This window comes from Scatophagus argus, chromosome 13 (assembly GCF_020382885.2).
Source record: "Scatophagus argus isolate fScaArg1 chromosome 13, fScaArg1.pri, whole genome shotgun sequence".
In the NCBI taxonomy this organism is placed as follows: Eukaryota; Metazoa; Chordata; class Actinopteri; family Scatophagidae; genus Scatophagus; species Scatophagus argus.
In genome coordinates, this window is record NC_058505.1 from 12,864,038 (window position 1) to 12,882,543 (window position 18,506).

At 41.3% G+C, this 18,506-nt stretch overlaps 2 protein-coding genes across 2 annotated transcripts; one reads left to right on the forward strand and one right to left on the reverse strand.

Annotated features, from left to right (window-relative positions):
• Positions 1-190: 190 nt before the first annotated feature.
• Positions 191-8,135, reverse strand: map6d1 (MAP6 domain containing 1). Its single transcript, XM_046408658.1, has 3 exons — positions 7,184-8,135; positions 5,999-6,326; positions 191-1,354 (listed from the first exon to the last, which is right to left on the reverse strand). Exons 1-3 carry the CDS (start codon positions 7,729-7,731, stop codon positions 1,277-1,279), a joined length of 954 nt encoding a protein of 317 aa, XP_046264614.1. The 5' UTR covers positions 7,732-8,135; the 3' UTR covers positions 191-1,276.
• A 6,306-nt stretch (positions 8,136-14,441) lies between these two features.
• LOC124069555 (multidrug and toxin extrusion protein 1-like) lies at positions 14,442-17,911 on the forward strand. Its single transcript, XM_046408796.1, has 12 exons — positions 14,442-14,666; positions 14,765-14,809; positions 14,898-14,995; positions 15,139-15,236; positions 15,450-15,631; positions 15,795-15,903; positions 16,098-16,173; positions 16,510-16,579; positions 16,654-16,786; positions 16,871-16,965; positions 17,502-17,565; positions 17,676-17,911. Exons 1-12 carry the CDS (start codon positions 14,559-14,561, stop codon positions 17,909-17,911), a joined length of 1,314 nt encoding a protein of 437 aa, XP_046264752.1. The 5' UTR covers positions 14,442-14,558.
• The last annotated feature ends 595 nt before the right edge of the window (positions 17,912-18,506 follow it).

Below are 18,506 nucleotides of genomic sequence, written 5' to 3' on the forward strand. Positions count from 1 at the left end.
TGTGAACAATTTTCATTGAACTGCTGTCTACAGAATAGTCTCTCTGAAAACCACTGATGGGGGTTGTGGATAATCAGATTAAAGCAACATCGAAAGTGACAAAGGAATAGTTCAACAGTTATACAATATGCTTATTTGCTTTCTTGCTGAGAGTGAGATGAGAATACCAATCATGAGTGGTGATGATCTTCTCATCTAACTCCCTGAAAGAAAGCAAGTAGACGTATTTACCAAAATTACTTTCTTCTTAGAAACTCAATACTGTAAGCACCACAAACAAAATTCCTTTCACCTTCACTGTTTTTAAGGCAGAAATCTCAAACATGACCAAATAAAATCAAAACAACCTGCATAATTTGCCATCAGTACCAAGGTAAGCAGTGTTGATGCACATATATAGAGAACAAGCCAGCCAAGAGAACACAAGTATCCTGCTATTGCCCCAGTTACACTTGTAAAGTCGCTTAACAGCTCTAATTTTTTAATAAAAGAAAAATAGCATAACAATTCAGTTTTTTTGTTTTTTTTTTAAACATCTATCTTCACATCACTGACCTTTGGTATAATAGATGCTGATTACAATTAATCCTCTATTCATACAATCCTCTGAATGACTAATAATGCCCAGAAAAAAAAACATAGCTGATGGAAAGAAAATTCTAAGAACCTAATAGTCTTTTATTGTAATTTCACTTACATATTATATATTTGCTCTTTTTCTTAAATAATAGATTTACAAAATAATAGACCAAACAATACTTTCTCAAAATAGCAAACTAACTGAATACGGAGGAAATAACACATTTTCAAGCAGATTTTCTTGCAACACCAAGGGAGCAACACAATACTCATAAGCATACACACTTGATTGATCAACCCTGTCATTCATTATTGGAGCAGACTCAGCATTATGTACAATAAAAGGACAAGTCAGCGGGTGTACACCAGACTCACACATACTTACACACTGAGCAGCCAGTTTGTTGTGCATCTATAACTGCATAAGCCAAAAAAAGCTTAAAAACTATTTTGTTTCATGCATATTCATCTCCATAGCAATAGGGGCAGGAAGGATGGGGTTGGGGGGGGGGGGTGGGGGGTAAGGTCTTTCTGTCTGTCTCTGCTTGGGATCCTGACGATGCAGCCCTTCAGGCTTTACAACAATGCATTCCCTTGCATAGATTCTTGTGTTGTGGAATGGGCTGAAATCATTCCCCTGTTGATTCCTTAAAACTGAAACCGATCAATGTGGAATGGTCGAAAACTGGAGCGGCTGTCAGATGTTGAAGACCCTGGATCCACTTTGAAAGACAGCAGAAGGGTTCGGAGGGAGCTTGGTCCTCACCAGGTGTTCCTGAGACAAGGGAGAAAACAAAGCGAGACAACGCAAGAAAGACAGGTGTAACGGCAGCTTTTTTTCTTTTTTTTAACGTGATCGCACAGATGAAACCAGAAAGGGCAGCAGCCATGGTGCTCACACTGAACCCATGAAATGAGAGGAGACTGGTTGGGCTGAGCTGTCCAAAAACATCAGGTCTGCTGTCGGAGCACTATCAGCCTGAACTGTACTGCTACTTCCTGCTTAACGCTGAACTGTACTGCTGATGGCAGCTGGTTTCAAAGCTTGAACAGAATCTACGCAGGGATGTGGTGAAAAAATAAAAGTCACCCGTATTCTATTCTATCAGTCCATTTCACTTTCCTCACATTGCTGTGCAGTGTGGCAGCTTCCATCACGCAGCACAAGTCCTTGGATAGATTGATGGCTTGCTTTCCCAGCAGCAATGTGACTGTGCAGCGCTGTGGGTGGCAGGGAAGGCAGTACATGTTGTTCAGCAAGTCAGATTGGTGTGCGTGAATGCGTTCACCTCCTTCCCTGCATCCCTCACACAAACTCTGGCTTTGGTGCTTTGTGCTTAGCAGCCAGGTCTGCCTCTCTCCTAAATTAGATTGGTGCCAAAGAAGGCTGCAACCCGGTGCAACATTGCACTTTAACAGATAATCCATCAAGTGCTGCTCACTAAACCCCCCTTCCCCCCTTCTCTTTTATGTTCGATCACACGCTGAATCTCATTCCTCCCTCTGCTCATCTTTCCTCCCGTCTCTGTCTCTGTTCCGTCAACCTTCTTTTGCCTTTCCACTGCTCTTAATTCAGCCCTCTCCTCTTCTACCCTGCCTGAGTCCTGCCAACTTGGCACAGGACTCTCCCTCTGTAGTCCTCAGCAGCGTGGGAAAAGGGAAGAGGTCCAAGTGAAAGAAAAGGCAAGAGAAAAAGAGGGGAGAAAGCCTGAAAAAAGGGTGCTGAAACTTCTGTTTTTTGAGAAGCAGTTTTAAAGAGTTCTGTTACTTATTCTGTGGATTAAATGTGTTTCAAATAAACAACTTCAAATATTCCAGTATAAAAAATTATCTATAAATATCCAACAGCCATGGCCATGGCCATTGTCTCTCTACCCTATTATGTAAGATGAAGACCCCCAGTCTGAAAGAGACACACATCAGCATTGTCTTTCAACATTGCTTTGTGATCGCTTTACATCTCTTTGTTGTTGTTTGCTTGACCTTCCCGGAAGAAATGTTAACAGTCACGTCATGCAGAGGCTCTGGTGGAGGGGCTGTGGTGCCTGCACACAGTACACCCATTCAGTCATCCATTTATGCCACGTGTTTGTTTGCTTGTAATCCAGCTTTTAGGGTGTGTATGTTTGGAGACGTATGCCTCCGAATATTTGTCATTTTTAACAGCATGAATGACTTTGTGACTAATTTGCATTTATCGCAGGCTAATGTTTGTTTTTAATTGGTTCATTTTTGGGTGCTCATTTTTGCTCCAGCAATTCAATTTTCTCCAATAAATGAAATAACTTTAATCTTACCCATGATTCTAAAAAGGCAGCCTACCTATCACCTTCTGACTGTGGTAAAGGGGGCACCAGGGCACCCTGTGGCCCCGGCCCTGGGTAACTGAAAAGAGTGACAGAGGAGGTAACAGGAAGGTGAATTTCAGGCTGTACTGTCCCTGCAGACTTTTTATCCTCTTCATGCAGTTTAAAGCCATTGTGAGCAGCACATTTCCATCTCCCTGCTGTGCATCTATGTTACTGCCATAGGAAAACACAGCGCTGTTATACACTGTATTCAGATGTTAGACAGGGTTGAGTGCCCAAGAGCACAATCCCAAATCTTGGGGGGGGGGGGGTCTTCTGCCTCTAAGCTCACTATAAAACAACCAAGAATTTGTCATAACAAGTTTCTTGCTGAGGTTTCCACTATGCATGCTAAATGTGTTCTCCATTCAGCAGTTTTGTCTTGCTTATCCCTGACACACACACACACCGGATTATACAGCCCCATCCTCACAAATGTGTTTGCCTTGTGTTGTGGTTGCCAGGCCTACTTCCTAACACACACACACACACTGTGCTGAGAGTTCAGGGCTCCAGTCCTTTAAGCCGGGTTTCAGGTATAGCAGAGGTTCATTTTCTCATCTGGCTGCTCACAGCAGCCTCTCACTGGGATGTTTCCAATCAGGTCTGCTCTGCTCTGTTCAAGTTCAGACAACGCTTCCGTCTCGCCGTGAAAAGCGTCAGTTGTTCTAAACGCTCTGCTGCGTGTCATACAATTAGAACCATCTTCTATCCGTGGAGATGGATTTGATGTGTTATAGGTGGGGGAGCACACAATCTGACAGATTGATTTGAGCAATGATGAGAATTTCATGGCTGCCTAACTACTTTATCATCAGGAGCAGATTGATTTTGATTTCAGCAGCTTATTGGGGACTTGACCATTAAATCTTTTAATGAATGGATACAGTCGGTGTGCTCTGCTGCACACTGAACGAGGGCACTTTGTCTGCTGGTAATAATGCAGTGTTTTACTGAGTGACTTCACAAACTGCCCTCAAAATAAAATAGCAGCAGAGCGCCATGACCCAGTGTAATGCATACTGGAGAGTGATGTATAATGCTTGGTCAGACATCTCCGCAGGGGGGCTGGTGAGTCAATAATGAGTTTGCAGCGAGTGGGCCGGCAGTAGCCAGGGTAGATTATCTAAGATCAGTTTGATTTGTTGCCAGGCTGGTTTGTGTGGCACTGGCAGATTGTGGTACGACTGAAAAACTGCACTGCGAACATGCATTTGTGTGTTTGATATCGACTGCAGCATTCAGTCCCACATCACTTCACAATGCGCTCTGAACTCTCGCTCCAACTGGGCCAGTGTTATTAATAGAGTCCGTGTCCTGCCATTGACATGTCTCACTTCGACCTCCATCACCGTCACACGGGATCCTGGGAGACATGACAGCTTAATAGGGCAGTCAGTACTCAGAAAATTATGCAAATAACCGGAAGGTTAATTTTTTTCTGTTATGCATTAATCACTTTTTGCTAAACCTCTGAAGTTGGAGGACGGAGGGCAAGCACAGGGTTGTAGAAAGGCTCAGGTCAAAAGTCCAGGTTATTCAGCCTAATAAGGAGAATTTAATCAGCCCATGGAGGAACATCAACTTTGGAGATAGTTTTCAGTGGTTATTGTTTCTGCACATTGCCACAGTGGTGGGGGAATAATGACTACGTTATTTATTTATTTATTAGTCGAAAAGTAGTCTATTTAGAATATTGCTTAGAAATATTTGAATCTGCAAATAAAATATACACTAAAGCTTCCTAAAACCTCCAAATACTGAAGGCCTCATTGGTAGGTACAACCCTGCAAGCTTTCCACTCAAAAAAAAATTTCTGACCTTCTCAGACACCTTTGAGTGTCCGATTTATTGGGGCAATAGACGGATCAGCCTGGCCCGGCCCAGCCTAGACCAGCTCCAGCTCCCCACTGTCAGATGGCATGGAGGGGTGCATGCAGGGGGAGAGAGGGATGGCACTAAACCCCAGGAGATTCCCCCAAACTGTCTCACTTACTTTCATGCAACAGCTGACCTGAGCAACAGTCCCCAAGGAGGGATAGGATGGGGGGAGGGTATGTCCCCTCACCGAGTTCATCCTACAATAATCTGGAACAACCTGGCTGAAACGATGCATTCCCAGCTCCCTGAGCAAATCCTCTCGCCTTGTTGCAGTCAGTTCTGCTTCATTCAGATTGTAAATCTGGTTCTTTGTGTGCCCGTCTTTCTGTCTCGCTATGTCTGGAAGCAACATAGATCTGGGACAAAATGTACAATCGTCTGAATGTTTGGCTGATTCTTCAGCTGTTGTAGCCATATTATATTTTTTGTCTATGTTTGTATTTTAAAAACATGCGTCCGTTGTGTCATTTCCTCACAGTTTCAATATCACAGCCCTTTTTTGGTGATTGTGAGCTTTTGGAGCACATGACTAAAAGACTGTAAGAACAAAGATAAAATGTCGTTGATCATTTTACGGGCTGTGACACTTAATGCTTACAAACATGCAATATTTCTTTTTAATGTAAAAGTAATACTAATCCTAAAACTGAGAGTTCATATATATATATAGAGAGAGTCTCTCTCTATAATTTATATAGAGAAATCAGCGTATGAGGTTTTATTTTATGTGTCTTACTTCTGTGGGCATCTCTGTGTAAATGGGTACATTTACAGTTTTTTTGAAGTTTACTGAAAATGAATTCTCTTTAAATGTTGTTTGAAATGATGTTTAAATGGACCACAGTTTACTTTTTTGTTCTCATCAAGCACCAGCTCTATTCAGGTCAAAGTAATGAGCGCAGCACCAGCAGAGTGTTACCTAACACAGTACATGGCCTGTTTTAAACAGCTGGGTCACTTTGAGCTGCTTAGGGACAGAATGCTGTATCACTTTTCTGAGACACTCCGACAGCAACAGGCCACCAGGGAGATGAGTGACGATAACTTTAAGGAGAAGCATGCTGCAATTTAAACCTGTAGCTCTTCCAGTGAGCTCTTTGAACCTACAAGCTGGTTCAGCATTGGACGTTACGTCGCTCTCCCAGCTGAAAGATTGACACTGGCGAACAACATCGCTTGCCTGTGCTTACCTCTCCCTTGATCATTCCACTGAGCTCGGTCCTCTCAGGTGGGACGGTCTGCTGGAGGCTGGAGGGACTTGGTGAACTGCCGACCTGCAGGGCAGCGGGGATGGGCTGGGGAACAGCAGCAGGTTGTACATTGGCGCTGGCAGACAGGATGATATGCTCCCCCTGATGGAGCCCTATGGACCTTTGAGTCTCTCCTCTGTAGGCAGCTTGGTAGCTGGTCTCACAGGAGACATGGGTGACCTCTGTTCCTGGGCTGGAGTATTGAGCTGGAGGGTTTCTCCTCGCACTTTTGGCTGGTCTCACCCCTGTCCATGGCCTGTACTCTTGCCTGGTGGGAGACATGCATCAGGAGGCTAACAGAAGCTCTGTGGCATACATTCAGTACAACTTAAAGGAAGTGTTTGCTTGGGCACAGCATGGTGGTGACCTAACGCTTACTAACATGGTTATAATAGTGATGTTGATGGCCTATTTACACAGCATCAGAAAAAACAAACTCAAATTGCCATTTAGCTTGTGAAAACATCTTCTATGGTCTAGGAGAGAGCTTCTTAAAGTCTTAGAAAACAAAGTTAAAGTAATGAAGGTTATGTTGGATTGGACTAAAGATGCCATACAATATTGAGGATGTATAGCTTGAAATAAGTTAGATGCTATTGAATCACATTTCTTTAAGTGTGTTGGAGCTTGACTTGTGGCTCAAAGTCCTGATATCCCAACCTCTTGTCCACGTTGACCCTTTTTAGTCTCTTGCAACTTCAGTAGTAGAATGGCCCTCTATTACACCTCTGTGCACAAACTATATTTCCATTTTTAATTTAATTTGAATCAATCAAACAAGTGAACGACACTCTTTGGTTAAAGTGCTTGTGATTTATAAGTCATTGTAAGTCATCATTTCTTCTCTGTGAAGGCTCACAAGCCAAAAAAGGTTTGCATGCAGCCACATGCATGCCCACATACCTAAAATAACGTGCATAAATGAGAATCAAATATTCATACTCGAGCTCTCCCATATGAATATGAGATATGTAAGAGAATTATTGATGACCCTATCTCCATGCAGCTGGATCAACCCTGCAAGTCGATGAACTGAATCAGCCAGTTTTCCTTGCTGCTCCGATGGTCAGATGGAGCACATAGCGACAGGTGCTGAAATGAGTGAAGGAAGACGACGTGTCTTACCTGTAGGAGCTGGTTTTTCTCTCCTCCGCATCCTGCTGCTCCCCCCATCTCTGCCCCCTGACCCGCTCCTCTCTCTCCCCCCGGTCTCCCCCGGGTTGTGCCTGGCTGTGGTAACTGTTCACCGGGCTGTCCGAAACGCTGTCTGCCCTGCTGCCCCCGTTACTAATCCAAGGGAAATTCTCCTTCCTGGGAATGGGCCAGGGCTTGAAATCCTGCTTGTATTGGGTAACGCTGGGGAAAGGCACTCCGGGCGGGTGGTAGTCCTCCCGGGGCTTATAACTGGGCTCCTTACGTGCCCTGAAAGATGCTCTTGTCCCCGGGCCATCTGTGGGCGCCTGGGGGGAGCCGGCGGCACGCGGCTCCGGGATCGAGTAGTTATTCCCGGGTGTGCGCTCCGAGACGGAGACCTGTTTGGTGACGGACCGCACCTCCTGCTCGGCGATATCCGAGTAGTTCTGGATGGTGAGCGGGACGGAGAGGTCCGACTTGTCGAACTGGTTCCAGAAGCGAGCCAGGCAGCACACTCTGCTGATGCACGGCCAAGCCATACCTCCTCCTGAAACTGTTTGACTTGTGGAGAAGAAGAGGAAGAAGAAAAAAAGAAGAAGAAATAAAACAAAAAGAACAGAAAAGGAACATAAAACAGATCAGAGGTTACATTCAGATTTCAGAGTCTCGCCCTCCCTCCGCGTCCGTTCGGGAGATGTTGAGAAAACACAGTGTCCAGGAGTCCATGTCAGCGGCAGAGGAGCGCCAGCAAAGATGAACCGATCTGTCGGGGACCGTCACTGAATATTCCTCTCACGTGGTCTGTGGTAGTGCATCCACTATGCAGAGGAATCTGTGGCAAATTATTCTGTGGCTCGATTCCGAGTCCGCATCGATGTCATCAGATTCAGCATCAAAGTGAATCTCCTCTGCACCCATGAAAACCTCCACCTCCAAGGAGATGTTCTGGGGCTTCTCTCCGTGCCATCACCGATATTGTTATTTCTTAAGTGTTGCCAGTGCGCTTACGGTTACATAATTATGATGCAGTGTATATGGTACAATGTATATAGTATAGCAGAGGTTGGTAGTTGGGCTCAGTTTAAATACACACATCCAACCCCTGAGCTCAGCCGGACAGGGTTTGGAGAAGATTTTTGGCTGCTAACATGTCTCAGGTTCCTCTTTTGCCTGTTCTGCACCAACCTGCTTCATTTGCGTTATAACATGACACGCCAATCAAATTTGTGTTGCATTGTTTTAACAGTATCTCTCATATTCTTATTTTAATATCTGTCTATCTGTATATATATATATATAGATTATTGTACACTCAAGAAAATATAAGTCAAACAGGCGTTGATGAATTTATTTAAAAAAATAAATAAAAATAGTATGAACTCTTCATTAGTTTTTTTTCTGTCCTCTCTCCTTCAAAAAAAAGTCTCCATTGTCCTCTGTTGAAACAGATTCAAACAATATGTACTTTTAATGTTGAAGCAGTTGACTCTTGGGCATCTTTTGCTATTTAGTTGTGCAGGCTTACTTCAGGACTATCTGTTGCCTACTTACGCCTACTCCTTCAGGGCACACTGTATGTCAGCTTTAATCAGGATTTATCAACACCAACCAGAAAACGAAGAAAGAAAAAAAGAGGAAAAAAATCCTAAACTATCAAGCTTGCACATTGTATCTTACCACCCTGATCAGATCATTCTGAGCATTATCTTTTGGAAACAAGTGTAATGCTCTCTGGTTCCTCTGAGATAACTCATTATTAGTCCACAAGCAGTGACAGAGTGGCATGAGAACTTTCTTCTGTGAGCTGTGCACAGAGAAGGAGGTGAGATTGGCCTCTCACAGGGAGGCAGCAGGACATTTTGGCAACCACTTAGGTGGGTTTGACACAGCAAAAGCACCTGTGGTCGAAAAAGATGAACGGGCAGCACATACCTTATCCCAATCATTTAAGTTCAGGATCACTCTGCTCAGTTTGTTACCACCACTGTGCTTGCAGTGATAGATGGCACAGGTTTTGTAGCGCCATTGCCAACATGAGCCAGAATCGTTTGCTGCAGATGGCTTTTTAATGACAGTTGATGAAACACTCATAGTTCATAAAGGTTACAGAGGAAGTAAAATTGTTTGGAAATAGCAGTGTGATACCACCATCTGTAGGGGGAAATATGACATTACTCTCTTGCACAGTGAGCATACCCTAATAAAATAAAACACTCTAACTCTAATGCATACTTTAATCCATTTTTAGACTGAAAAAAATGTGATAATTATATTGTGTACTTCACTTCATGAATGTACAGAGAATGGATGTGAAAAAAAGACACAGGAGGATAACTGAAAGAACTGGAGTCTCTACTGGAGTGGCAGTTGCCAAGTTTAGCTACAGGCTAATTGGAAAATTGACAGCTAATTTTCAGGTAAACAATTGAAATTTGAAACTTGAAACTTGAAAATCACTTGAATTTAATTGTGAATTGACATGCTGCCTTCTGACACCAGACTGAATTGTCAACTTGGTACACTCCATTTCCATCTACAGTTTGACATTGACTTTGACATTGATTGACTTACTAATTTCCTTGCAGGGACAGGCTGTTCAATTTTCCTTAAATAATCACAAGAGTCCGGCTTGTCTGCTTAAATTTAACATTATCTTAAGTCAACACTGATGTGGAGACATGCTTGCGTGCTGGTTTTGCAAGGATTCTAGGAGTGGAGTGAAGTAAAAACAAACTTCAATATCCACAGTCTCATTTATTTTCTCGCGTTATAATGCAACAACCCTTAAATATTATGTGGGTTTATATGTTAAAAGACTACCATGAAATGATATGCTTATTTATTGTAGATTTTTATGATGACACTAGTTGATACAAATTAATTGTGGCCCAATTATTCAAGTGGAGTCAGTCATTTATAAGACAGGCTAATTATGCTAAAATCATGGAGTCTTATCCCACATCATCACCATAGACAGCAATGTACACCAAATTTAAACAAGGTTATAACATCAAGCATCTCAGGGGATATTTTCAACCCTCTCATATAAGTTTTACACCATATTGGCAAACATACACTTAAAAAGATCCAATACATTTCACCACCCAAAAGCTGAATAACAAATCAGAAAAACAACTTACATATAAACGATATGACTAAAATGATTGTTGCTTATTTACTGCTACTACTTTTGCCATCTGCTTGTGGGGTACTTTAGCTTCCAGTGGCAGAAGCAGTAAACCACATGAGGAGACCCAGAAGAGATGGCACACTGGTGGCTGCAAGGTTGCTAACTTGTCAGTAATGCCAGCTCTTGTTCCTGTTTCATCACTGGAGTATGCAAAACTGGTAGCTGATTATTAGGTGGATTTTTGTTTAAAATGTTCAAAACAACAAACATTATCAATAGAATATAAAGGAACAACAGTTTTGCCATTATGTCATCTATAGTTTTTGTTGCAGAGATATCCACTGAAGTTAGCAATGCTAACCAGCTAGCTCCAGCCCGTCTTGTCTTGTTATACAACGTTGTATCTCAAGAGGAGATAGTTCAATAACATGTGTCTGCTATGACGCCCTGCGATTGACTGGCGACCAGTCCTGGGTGTACCCCGCCTCTCGTCCGTAGTCAGCGGGGATAGGCTCCAGCTCCCCCGCGACCCTGACGGATAAGCGCTATAGAAAATGGATGGATGGATGTCTGCTATGACATATGTATAAGTTTTTAAATTTTAATAATTACTTTCAGGGTGTTGGGGTAGACAGCAGCAAATGCAACAGAACCAGTTGTTGGAATTAGCTGAAACTAAAGGTTTCCTGTTATCCCTGTTAACCATTTAATCTAAGGACTCAACTACAGTGACAAAATGCAGTTTAATGTATAGGTAATTTCTTTGGCATCTCATTTCCAACAACTATTTGTTAGTGTCATAGCCTTTGTGTTCCACTCTTCTTCACTTTCCTAGGGTCGTTCAGCATTGTTGTTGTCTAGAGACTTTTGTACTTTCACTCCTGATCTTACCACTTGTCACACTGATCATCAGCCCTGTGATCGCCTCATTCCCTTTGCCTGAATTGTATATATGATAAGATGAGATAGGCCTTTATTAGTCCATGGGGAAATTCTTAATATATTCTCAATATATTATCACAGATCCTTTGTTCCTTTGTCAGTTCGTCCACATTGCTTACCTGCAGGTTTACCTGCACCTGTACTTCCATACCTGTGTTGGTCATCGACTTTCTTAACCCCCCCTGCCAGCCAGTTAGCACTTATTTCATATTATTAATCAGCCTGCTGCTTCTTATGCCATGTTTAGTGTGAAACTGAAAAAGTTCAGCAGACACACCATCACGTTTTCACCCCTCCTCCCCATGGAGACAGTTTCAAGACACATGCATATCAAAGGACTGATTGCTTTCCTTCCCCAAAGTATTGTCCATTAAAGTAAACAAAACTCTCCACCCACAGCTTTTTTTGTGTGCTCAACCTGTCGAACGAGGATTTTGAACAATGATTTAGAATTATTCACATGTAGGGTCCCTTAAATAAAAGGTTTTGACTGGACTTTCCGGTACAAGCATGTCTAAGGGGTGGGCAGCACCCCCAACTTATCAAATAAGTAACCCCAGTTTCTGCATCAATACCTCAAACAGAGAATATAATTAGGTGAGAGAACAATAACGAGTACTAAATTTCTTTCTGCACTACTGTTAACTCCACAGGTCACTTTTACTACTGCACTTTAGAGTATATATTTTTTATTTTATACATTTTTTATATAATATATTTTATTTATTTTAATTCTGTGCTGAGCCAAACTGCAATGAAATTTTGTTCTGTGCACACTGTGCATACTGAATGACAATAAAGTCTGTCTAAGTCTAAGAATAGAATAGAATAGAATAGAATAGAATAGAATAGAATAGAACAGAGATTGGACCGAAGTATAACACAGGGAAAAAACGGTTTTATCATCTGACTTCTAAATATTTTGCTGTCAACACCTTCTGGCATTTCTGCAGGAGTGGGGCGGAGAGAATAACCTGAGATCCTGACAGGGCTGTTCAGCTCTTAAGCTCAGGACTCAGGCCAGGGGAAGCATTACACTACAGCTGAGTGGCAAAAGAGATTTCACCTGCCCACTGTTCAGTCGTAGATATGGAAGATTTAGGACAAAAATTTGTCAACAGATATGTAACAACTAGTGAAAGTGAAGCAAACCATGTACCTATTGCTCGTTACAGGATTACTTTATGTACTTCCTATACAACGTGTCTGACATGCCTCAAGGATTGGCTCCCAGTGGACTACAAAAAAGAAATAATTCAACTTTTCAAACTAGCAGGACCTGTGGTAAGCATGAGATTTGACACACCGCCAAAGATATGGTCATAGTCCTCTGAAAAAGAAGAAACCATGTAATACCATGCAGCCTATGATGGCATCCTAGTTTTCAACGAAAACTATTTTGAAAAGTTACCTGAACAAACCTAATCTAAGAAATGTATTGCATGCTTAGCGAGTCAGTTTCAATTCAATTTCAATTTCGCTGTTATTTTTTTTCTTCTATTTCAGTTCATCTCACAGTTGATGATCTTTCTCATCAATTTTGTCAGTGCAGTGTTCTGTGGTCACCTGGGGGAAACTGAGCTTGCAGGTGTGACGTTAGCTATAGCGGTGAGAACAAAAACAACTTTCCAGCTGTTTGTGGTGGCTGTTGCTTTTGGTCTTTTTTCGGTCAAGTCTTTGCTTAAATCCATAACTCATGCACCTACCTGTGTTTTGTAATCCACCCTAAAGGCCCTAAGGCCTTTTACTCCAGTAAAAGAAGGAATACCACACTTATACACTTATTAAAATATTCTTTGAAAATACTTACTTACTACTATATACTTATTTACTTATTTAAAACTCCTGCACTCAAAAGTATTATTAAAAAAATGTACTTAAAATATAAAAGTGAAAGTATTTACTATACAGCTAAAATGTCTGTTATTATATCTTATTATACAACATGTAAGCAGCTTTTGATTGGCTGATAGGCAGATCTCACATTTTTAATACTACTGGGCGATTTAATTCAATACATAACAATGCACTGTAATTTAAATTCTCACTATAAGTTTCTAAAATCTACTATACTATAATTCTTTCTGAAATATAGTGGAATGAAAAGGAAAAGTAGTGTACAATTAAAATATTCAAGTAAAGCCCAAGTACCTCATAAATGTACCTGAGGGCAGTACTTCAGTACAGCACCACTGCTATAAGAGCATTAATGGAGGTGTTTGTTTTATGATGTTTGTTCTGTGTGCGTCTTTTCGATTCAGGTTATTAACGTGACTGGCATGTCAGTTGGCACTGGTTTGGCATCGGTCTGTGATACCTTCATATCTCAGGTACAATCGGCTCATTTTTCAATCCAAGATTGTCTTTTGGTTTGGTACAGCATTCACGTGCTTATGTCTGCTTTGTGTCCTGTAGACCTATGGGAGTGGTAACCTAAATCGTGTGGGAGTCATTCTCCAAAGAGGCATTTTGATTTTGCTCCTGGCCTGCTTTCCATGCTGGGCTGTGCTCATCAACACAGAGCCCATCCTACTAGCTGTAAAACAAACCCCAGATGTTGCAAGGTCAGCATTTATTCACCAACAGCAGCAAAAAAAAAACAACAACAAAAAAAACCCCCAAAACCCAAACAAATAAACAAAAACAAAACAAAAAAAAGCACTACATGCATATAACATGATGATAAGGCTGGATTAATAAAAAAATAAGGTGGATTATTCATTCCTTCTGCTCTGGGCAGTGATACACATTACATGTCACATTACACGTAGTCATATAAACCATTGCTAATATGAAAATATTTACTTGGGCAGTTTTTGTCCGGTTTTTCTTGACTGAAATGGTTGCTCACTGCTGGTAGGGAGTTGAAATTTGAAACTTGCACGCTAGTACAATTAGCAATTATAAGTAGCGCAAGTCACCAACAGATTCAGTCAGTGCCAAACGGAAATTTTTAAACGAAGCTAAAATTAGCCTATTTAATTACGATAAGTACTCAGTACTCTTGAATGTATTGAATTCATCAAAGGTTTGTTTTATTGCTCATGAATTTAAGTTCTGATTTGCAAGAGGAGTGTGCTATTTATTCTTATAAAGTAACACAGCCTTAAGGCCATTATCATTTCACTTTCATGTGAAACTGGTGCCTCCAGACTCCTTGCCTGCTTTGTCCAGCATTCCAGCCTTGCACAATGATGATTATCAAGTTATTAAGGCACAAAGAACTTGATCACCATCACGTTCTTTGTGCCTTAATAAAAATAGCCTCTACAAGTGGATGCATTGTGCATTTGCATGTTTTCTGAATCATTTGATAGTTTCACATATATCACATGTTTCTGTATGTTTGTGGAACACAGAGTCTCCCAGCTGTATGTAAATATCTTCATGCCTGCTCTGCCAGTGAGTTGAGTTTACACTACGACACAATATCACCGTCCTTTTTCCATTTATTCTTATTTTTAAGTTTGACTTATACCTGTTCACTAACCTGTCTGCAGGCTGCTTTCATGTACCAGTTGCAGGGAAGGTATCTACAGAACCAGGTACAGTGCACTCCTAAAGAAACGCAATGATGGCCGAACCATTGCTGTTGAAGTCAACACTGAGCCCATGTTGTGCTTGCATTGGCAGGGTATTATCTGGCCTCAGGTGATAACTGGAGCCATTGGAAATCTTCTCAACGCGATAATTAACTTTATCTTCCTTTATGTACTGCATCTGGGTGTAGTGTAAGTGTACCCACCACCATTACAAAGATAGTCAGTATCACTGTGTGTATGCTTGAGCTCTGATTGTGCAGAGAGTGTATCCATATCAGTGATTATGTGTCAGTGAAAGAACACCTGTTCTTTTTAATTCTTCTCGATAACAGTGGATCTGCAGCAGCAAATGCAGTCTCACAGTTATTTCTGGCTCTGATCTTGTACGTTTTCATCTGCTGGAAGGGGTTATACAAGTCGACGTGGTCTGGTAAGTTTTTTCTGAGGTTTTTTTTCTTTTTTCCCTGCTTTTTTAAACCACTGATAGGACTGTAAAAAATAGCTCCTTTCGCAACGTTTTAGCATGTATTTTTGGAAAATATTCAAATTTTTAATATATAAGGGGAAAAAAAGGGTACAGCGATACAAGAAGTGCTCTCGAGTTCAGAGTTAGTTACAGTGGAACATTTTGTCTGCCCTGTAGGTTGGTCACTGGACTGTCTGCAGGAATGGGGCCAGTTCACCCAGGTGGCCATTCCCAGCATGCTCATGCTCTGTCTGGAGTGGTGGACTTTCGAAATTGGAGGATTCTTGGCTGGTGTGATCAGTGATGTTGAGCTGGGAGCCCAGTCAGTTGTTTATCAGATGATCACTATTGTGTTCATGGTAATTCTGATGCTGTTTATTTTTTATGTAATTCTGGCTGCAAATTGTCTTTGAAGTTATTTTGTACCAGTACTGTATGTGTAAATTCCTATATGACACTTCCTATTTTTTCTTTCATTTAGAAGATCTTAAACTATTTTGTATCCCCTTCTACATCCCACAGTTCCCAATGGGTTTCGGGGTAGCTGCCAGTATACGGGTTGGGAATGCTCTGGGTGCAGGGAACCCTGAACTGGCCAAAACATCCTGCAAGGTCTCCATCATCTGTACATGTAAGAACAAATGCATCCATGCAGACTATCTTCAATGGAGTACTATAGTCACAGAATTGAATTAAAAGAAGCATGTGCATTCAGTTACACTTACTTGTAATGAGGAGTCCCAGTGAGCTGTGAAAATAATAGATATATGACAGACATGATTTAAACTTCTAAAATTTGCAAATAATGTTTTTAACAATCCAAAGTTGCAGTCTCGTGCATTGTTGGAATTATTCTTGGATCATCTAAGGATGTGATTGGTTACATCTTCACAACAGAGGAGTGAGTATACATGACCAAAGTGTGTTCTTGTGTTGTATGGTTATTTTCCCAGTCTCTGATGTAACTGTCAAACTGTACTCCAAACTGCCTGAATGGTGATTGCTGCTGATTGTGTCAGTTTTAATGATAGTGTTGATTGCTGTTTTCAATGATGGGAGTGCCCAAGAAACCCTTTGAGGAGAGAATGAACAAAGCCCTTACAAAATGTGTTATTTGTTAAAATAATTGACAAATATATACTAAAACATGGTCCAATAAGCACAAAGTCCATGAAATCCCTCCTGTCTTTGCACAAATTTTGCACTTCTGCTACTAATCTTTGTTTACATCTGACAGAAAAATTGTTAAACGGGTTGCTGATGCCATGTTCATATGTGGGTTCTTCCATCCTATAGATGCCATTGCGGTAAGGGAGTAATTTAAAGAAGCTCTGATCACTTGAAAGCTAAGCACAGAGCCTGATAGTTGTAATTTGTGCAGGGTGTTATTGCCGGCATTTTACGAGGAACAGGGAAACCAAAGATTGGGGCCATCTGTAATTTGGTGGGATATTACTGCATCGGCGTTCCTGTTGGACTGTCCCTCATGTTTGCTGCCAAAATGGGCATCGTAGGTGAGGACAGAAGACACTCATTGACACTCTAACTTTACAGTCTTGTGTCAAGCAAGCTTGCGTGATTTTTTTTATCTGTTACAGGACTGTGGTTGGGTCTCCTCGTTTGTGTCACCCTACAGTCCACATTTTTCCTCATTGTCTTGTGGAGATTAAATTGGAGAAAGACTTCTGAAGAGGTGAGTGACCGATTGCCTGAAAAATGACAGAAAATAAGGAGGAATTTCTGTGTTTTGACCATTTGACCGAGAGTGCAACACAAAGGACAACTTGGAGGTTTAGATGTTTAAATCACTGCTAAGAATAATATATGTGTCAAATGAAATGCGCTATTGAGTTGTGTTATGGAAAATTTGGGAGTTGACTGATAGTCTGCATGAAAACTCAGGACATCTCAATGCTTAATGCAAATCAAAATGTCAGAAATTTCTGCTGTGGTGTGTTCACATTGGTCATGCAGAGGTATCCCAGCAGTTGTAACCATTTTTCTTTTAGTAGATTTATTTATTTATTTGGAAAACCTGCAGAAAAACCAGGATGAGTAACCATGCACACATTCCCTGGTCTTTTCTGCCCTCTACAGTCACAAGTTTCAAAGGCAGGCTACCATCTCAAATATACAAGATAATGGTTCAAATCCATGTTTATGGACATTCTGTGTGTATTTCCTTTTGATATGCATTAACAAACAGCTGTCATAATTGTGTGTGAGCAGGCAATGGTGAGAGCAGGAGTCCTGGTCCCAGAGGAGAAGGAAGCATCTGCAAAGAGAAATAAAGGTAAATAAATACTTCATTTTCTTTTCACTGAATGTCTTCTGGGAACCTGCCTGTGCACAGTATAAAGAACTGACAACTCTTTACTATCTAATTGGAACATGTCCTTACAGCTTGGTGTGAGCCCCAGGTCAACATCATTTCATCTAACATCCTGAGCGGTGAGGAGTGGAACTCAGACCTGCAGATGCTCAGTCCTCTGTGTGATAAACCAGTGGATGCTGCAGCACCACGACCTCTGCTGTTCAGGCAGCTGGTGTTGCGTCGTTGCCTGACTGTGTTGTTCATGGTGCTCCTCCTTGCAGCTGGGATATTCACCAGTAAAATGCTACTCAAACTGCTCAGTTGACCATTTCTTAGTGCTCGCTGTCTCACGATTGCCTGGTTGCATAAGTTGCTTTGTCATTTTGTGAAATAGCACACAAGCAAATATGTTAAAAGTGAGCTGTGTCCAGTCTAATTTTGGATTAATAATGTGTTATTTCTCTTCGTGATCTGTGTATCTCCAGGTCTCATTGTGCAGAGGCCTGGGGATTTCACGTTTTCTGGTTATATTTTTTAATATCAAACCTATGACATGTTTGCTGATCTATAATAGTGTAGTAATACTAATGATTATTTGTGTGATCATTTTTAAAATTTGTTACTTGAACTGGAAAATGTCAAACAAAAAAGTTGTTGTCCAATGTAATATCATTAAAGTGATGTGTCCAACAGTCCAGACCCAAAAGATGTTATCCACAAAGCAGAGATGAGTGAGATGTTTCTTGTTTTCTTGCTAAAAGACTTGAATGCTTTATTGGGAGATTATTTTTTTCTCTCCTTTCACTCAATTAATCGGTGCACAGCGTCAGGACTGAAACATCATGTTTTATATTTTCTCCTCCTCAGTTTGTATCGCACACTAAAAAGTCGCAGGCCTCATTTTGGTTGAAAAGGCAGTG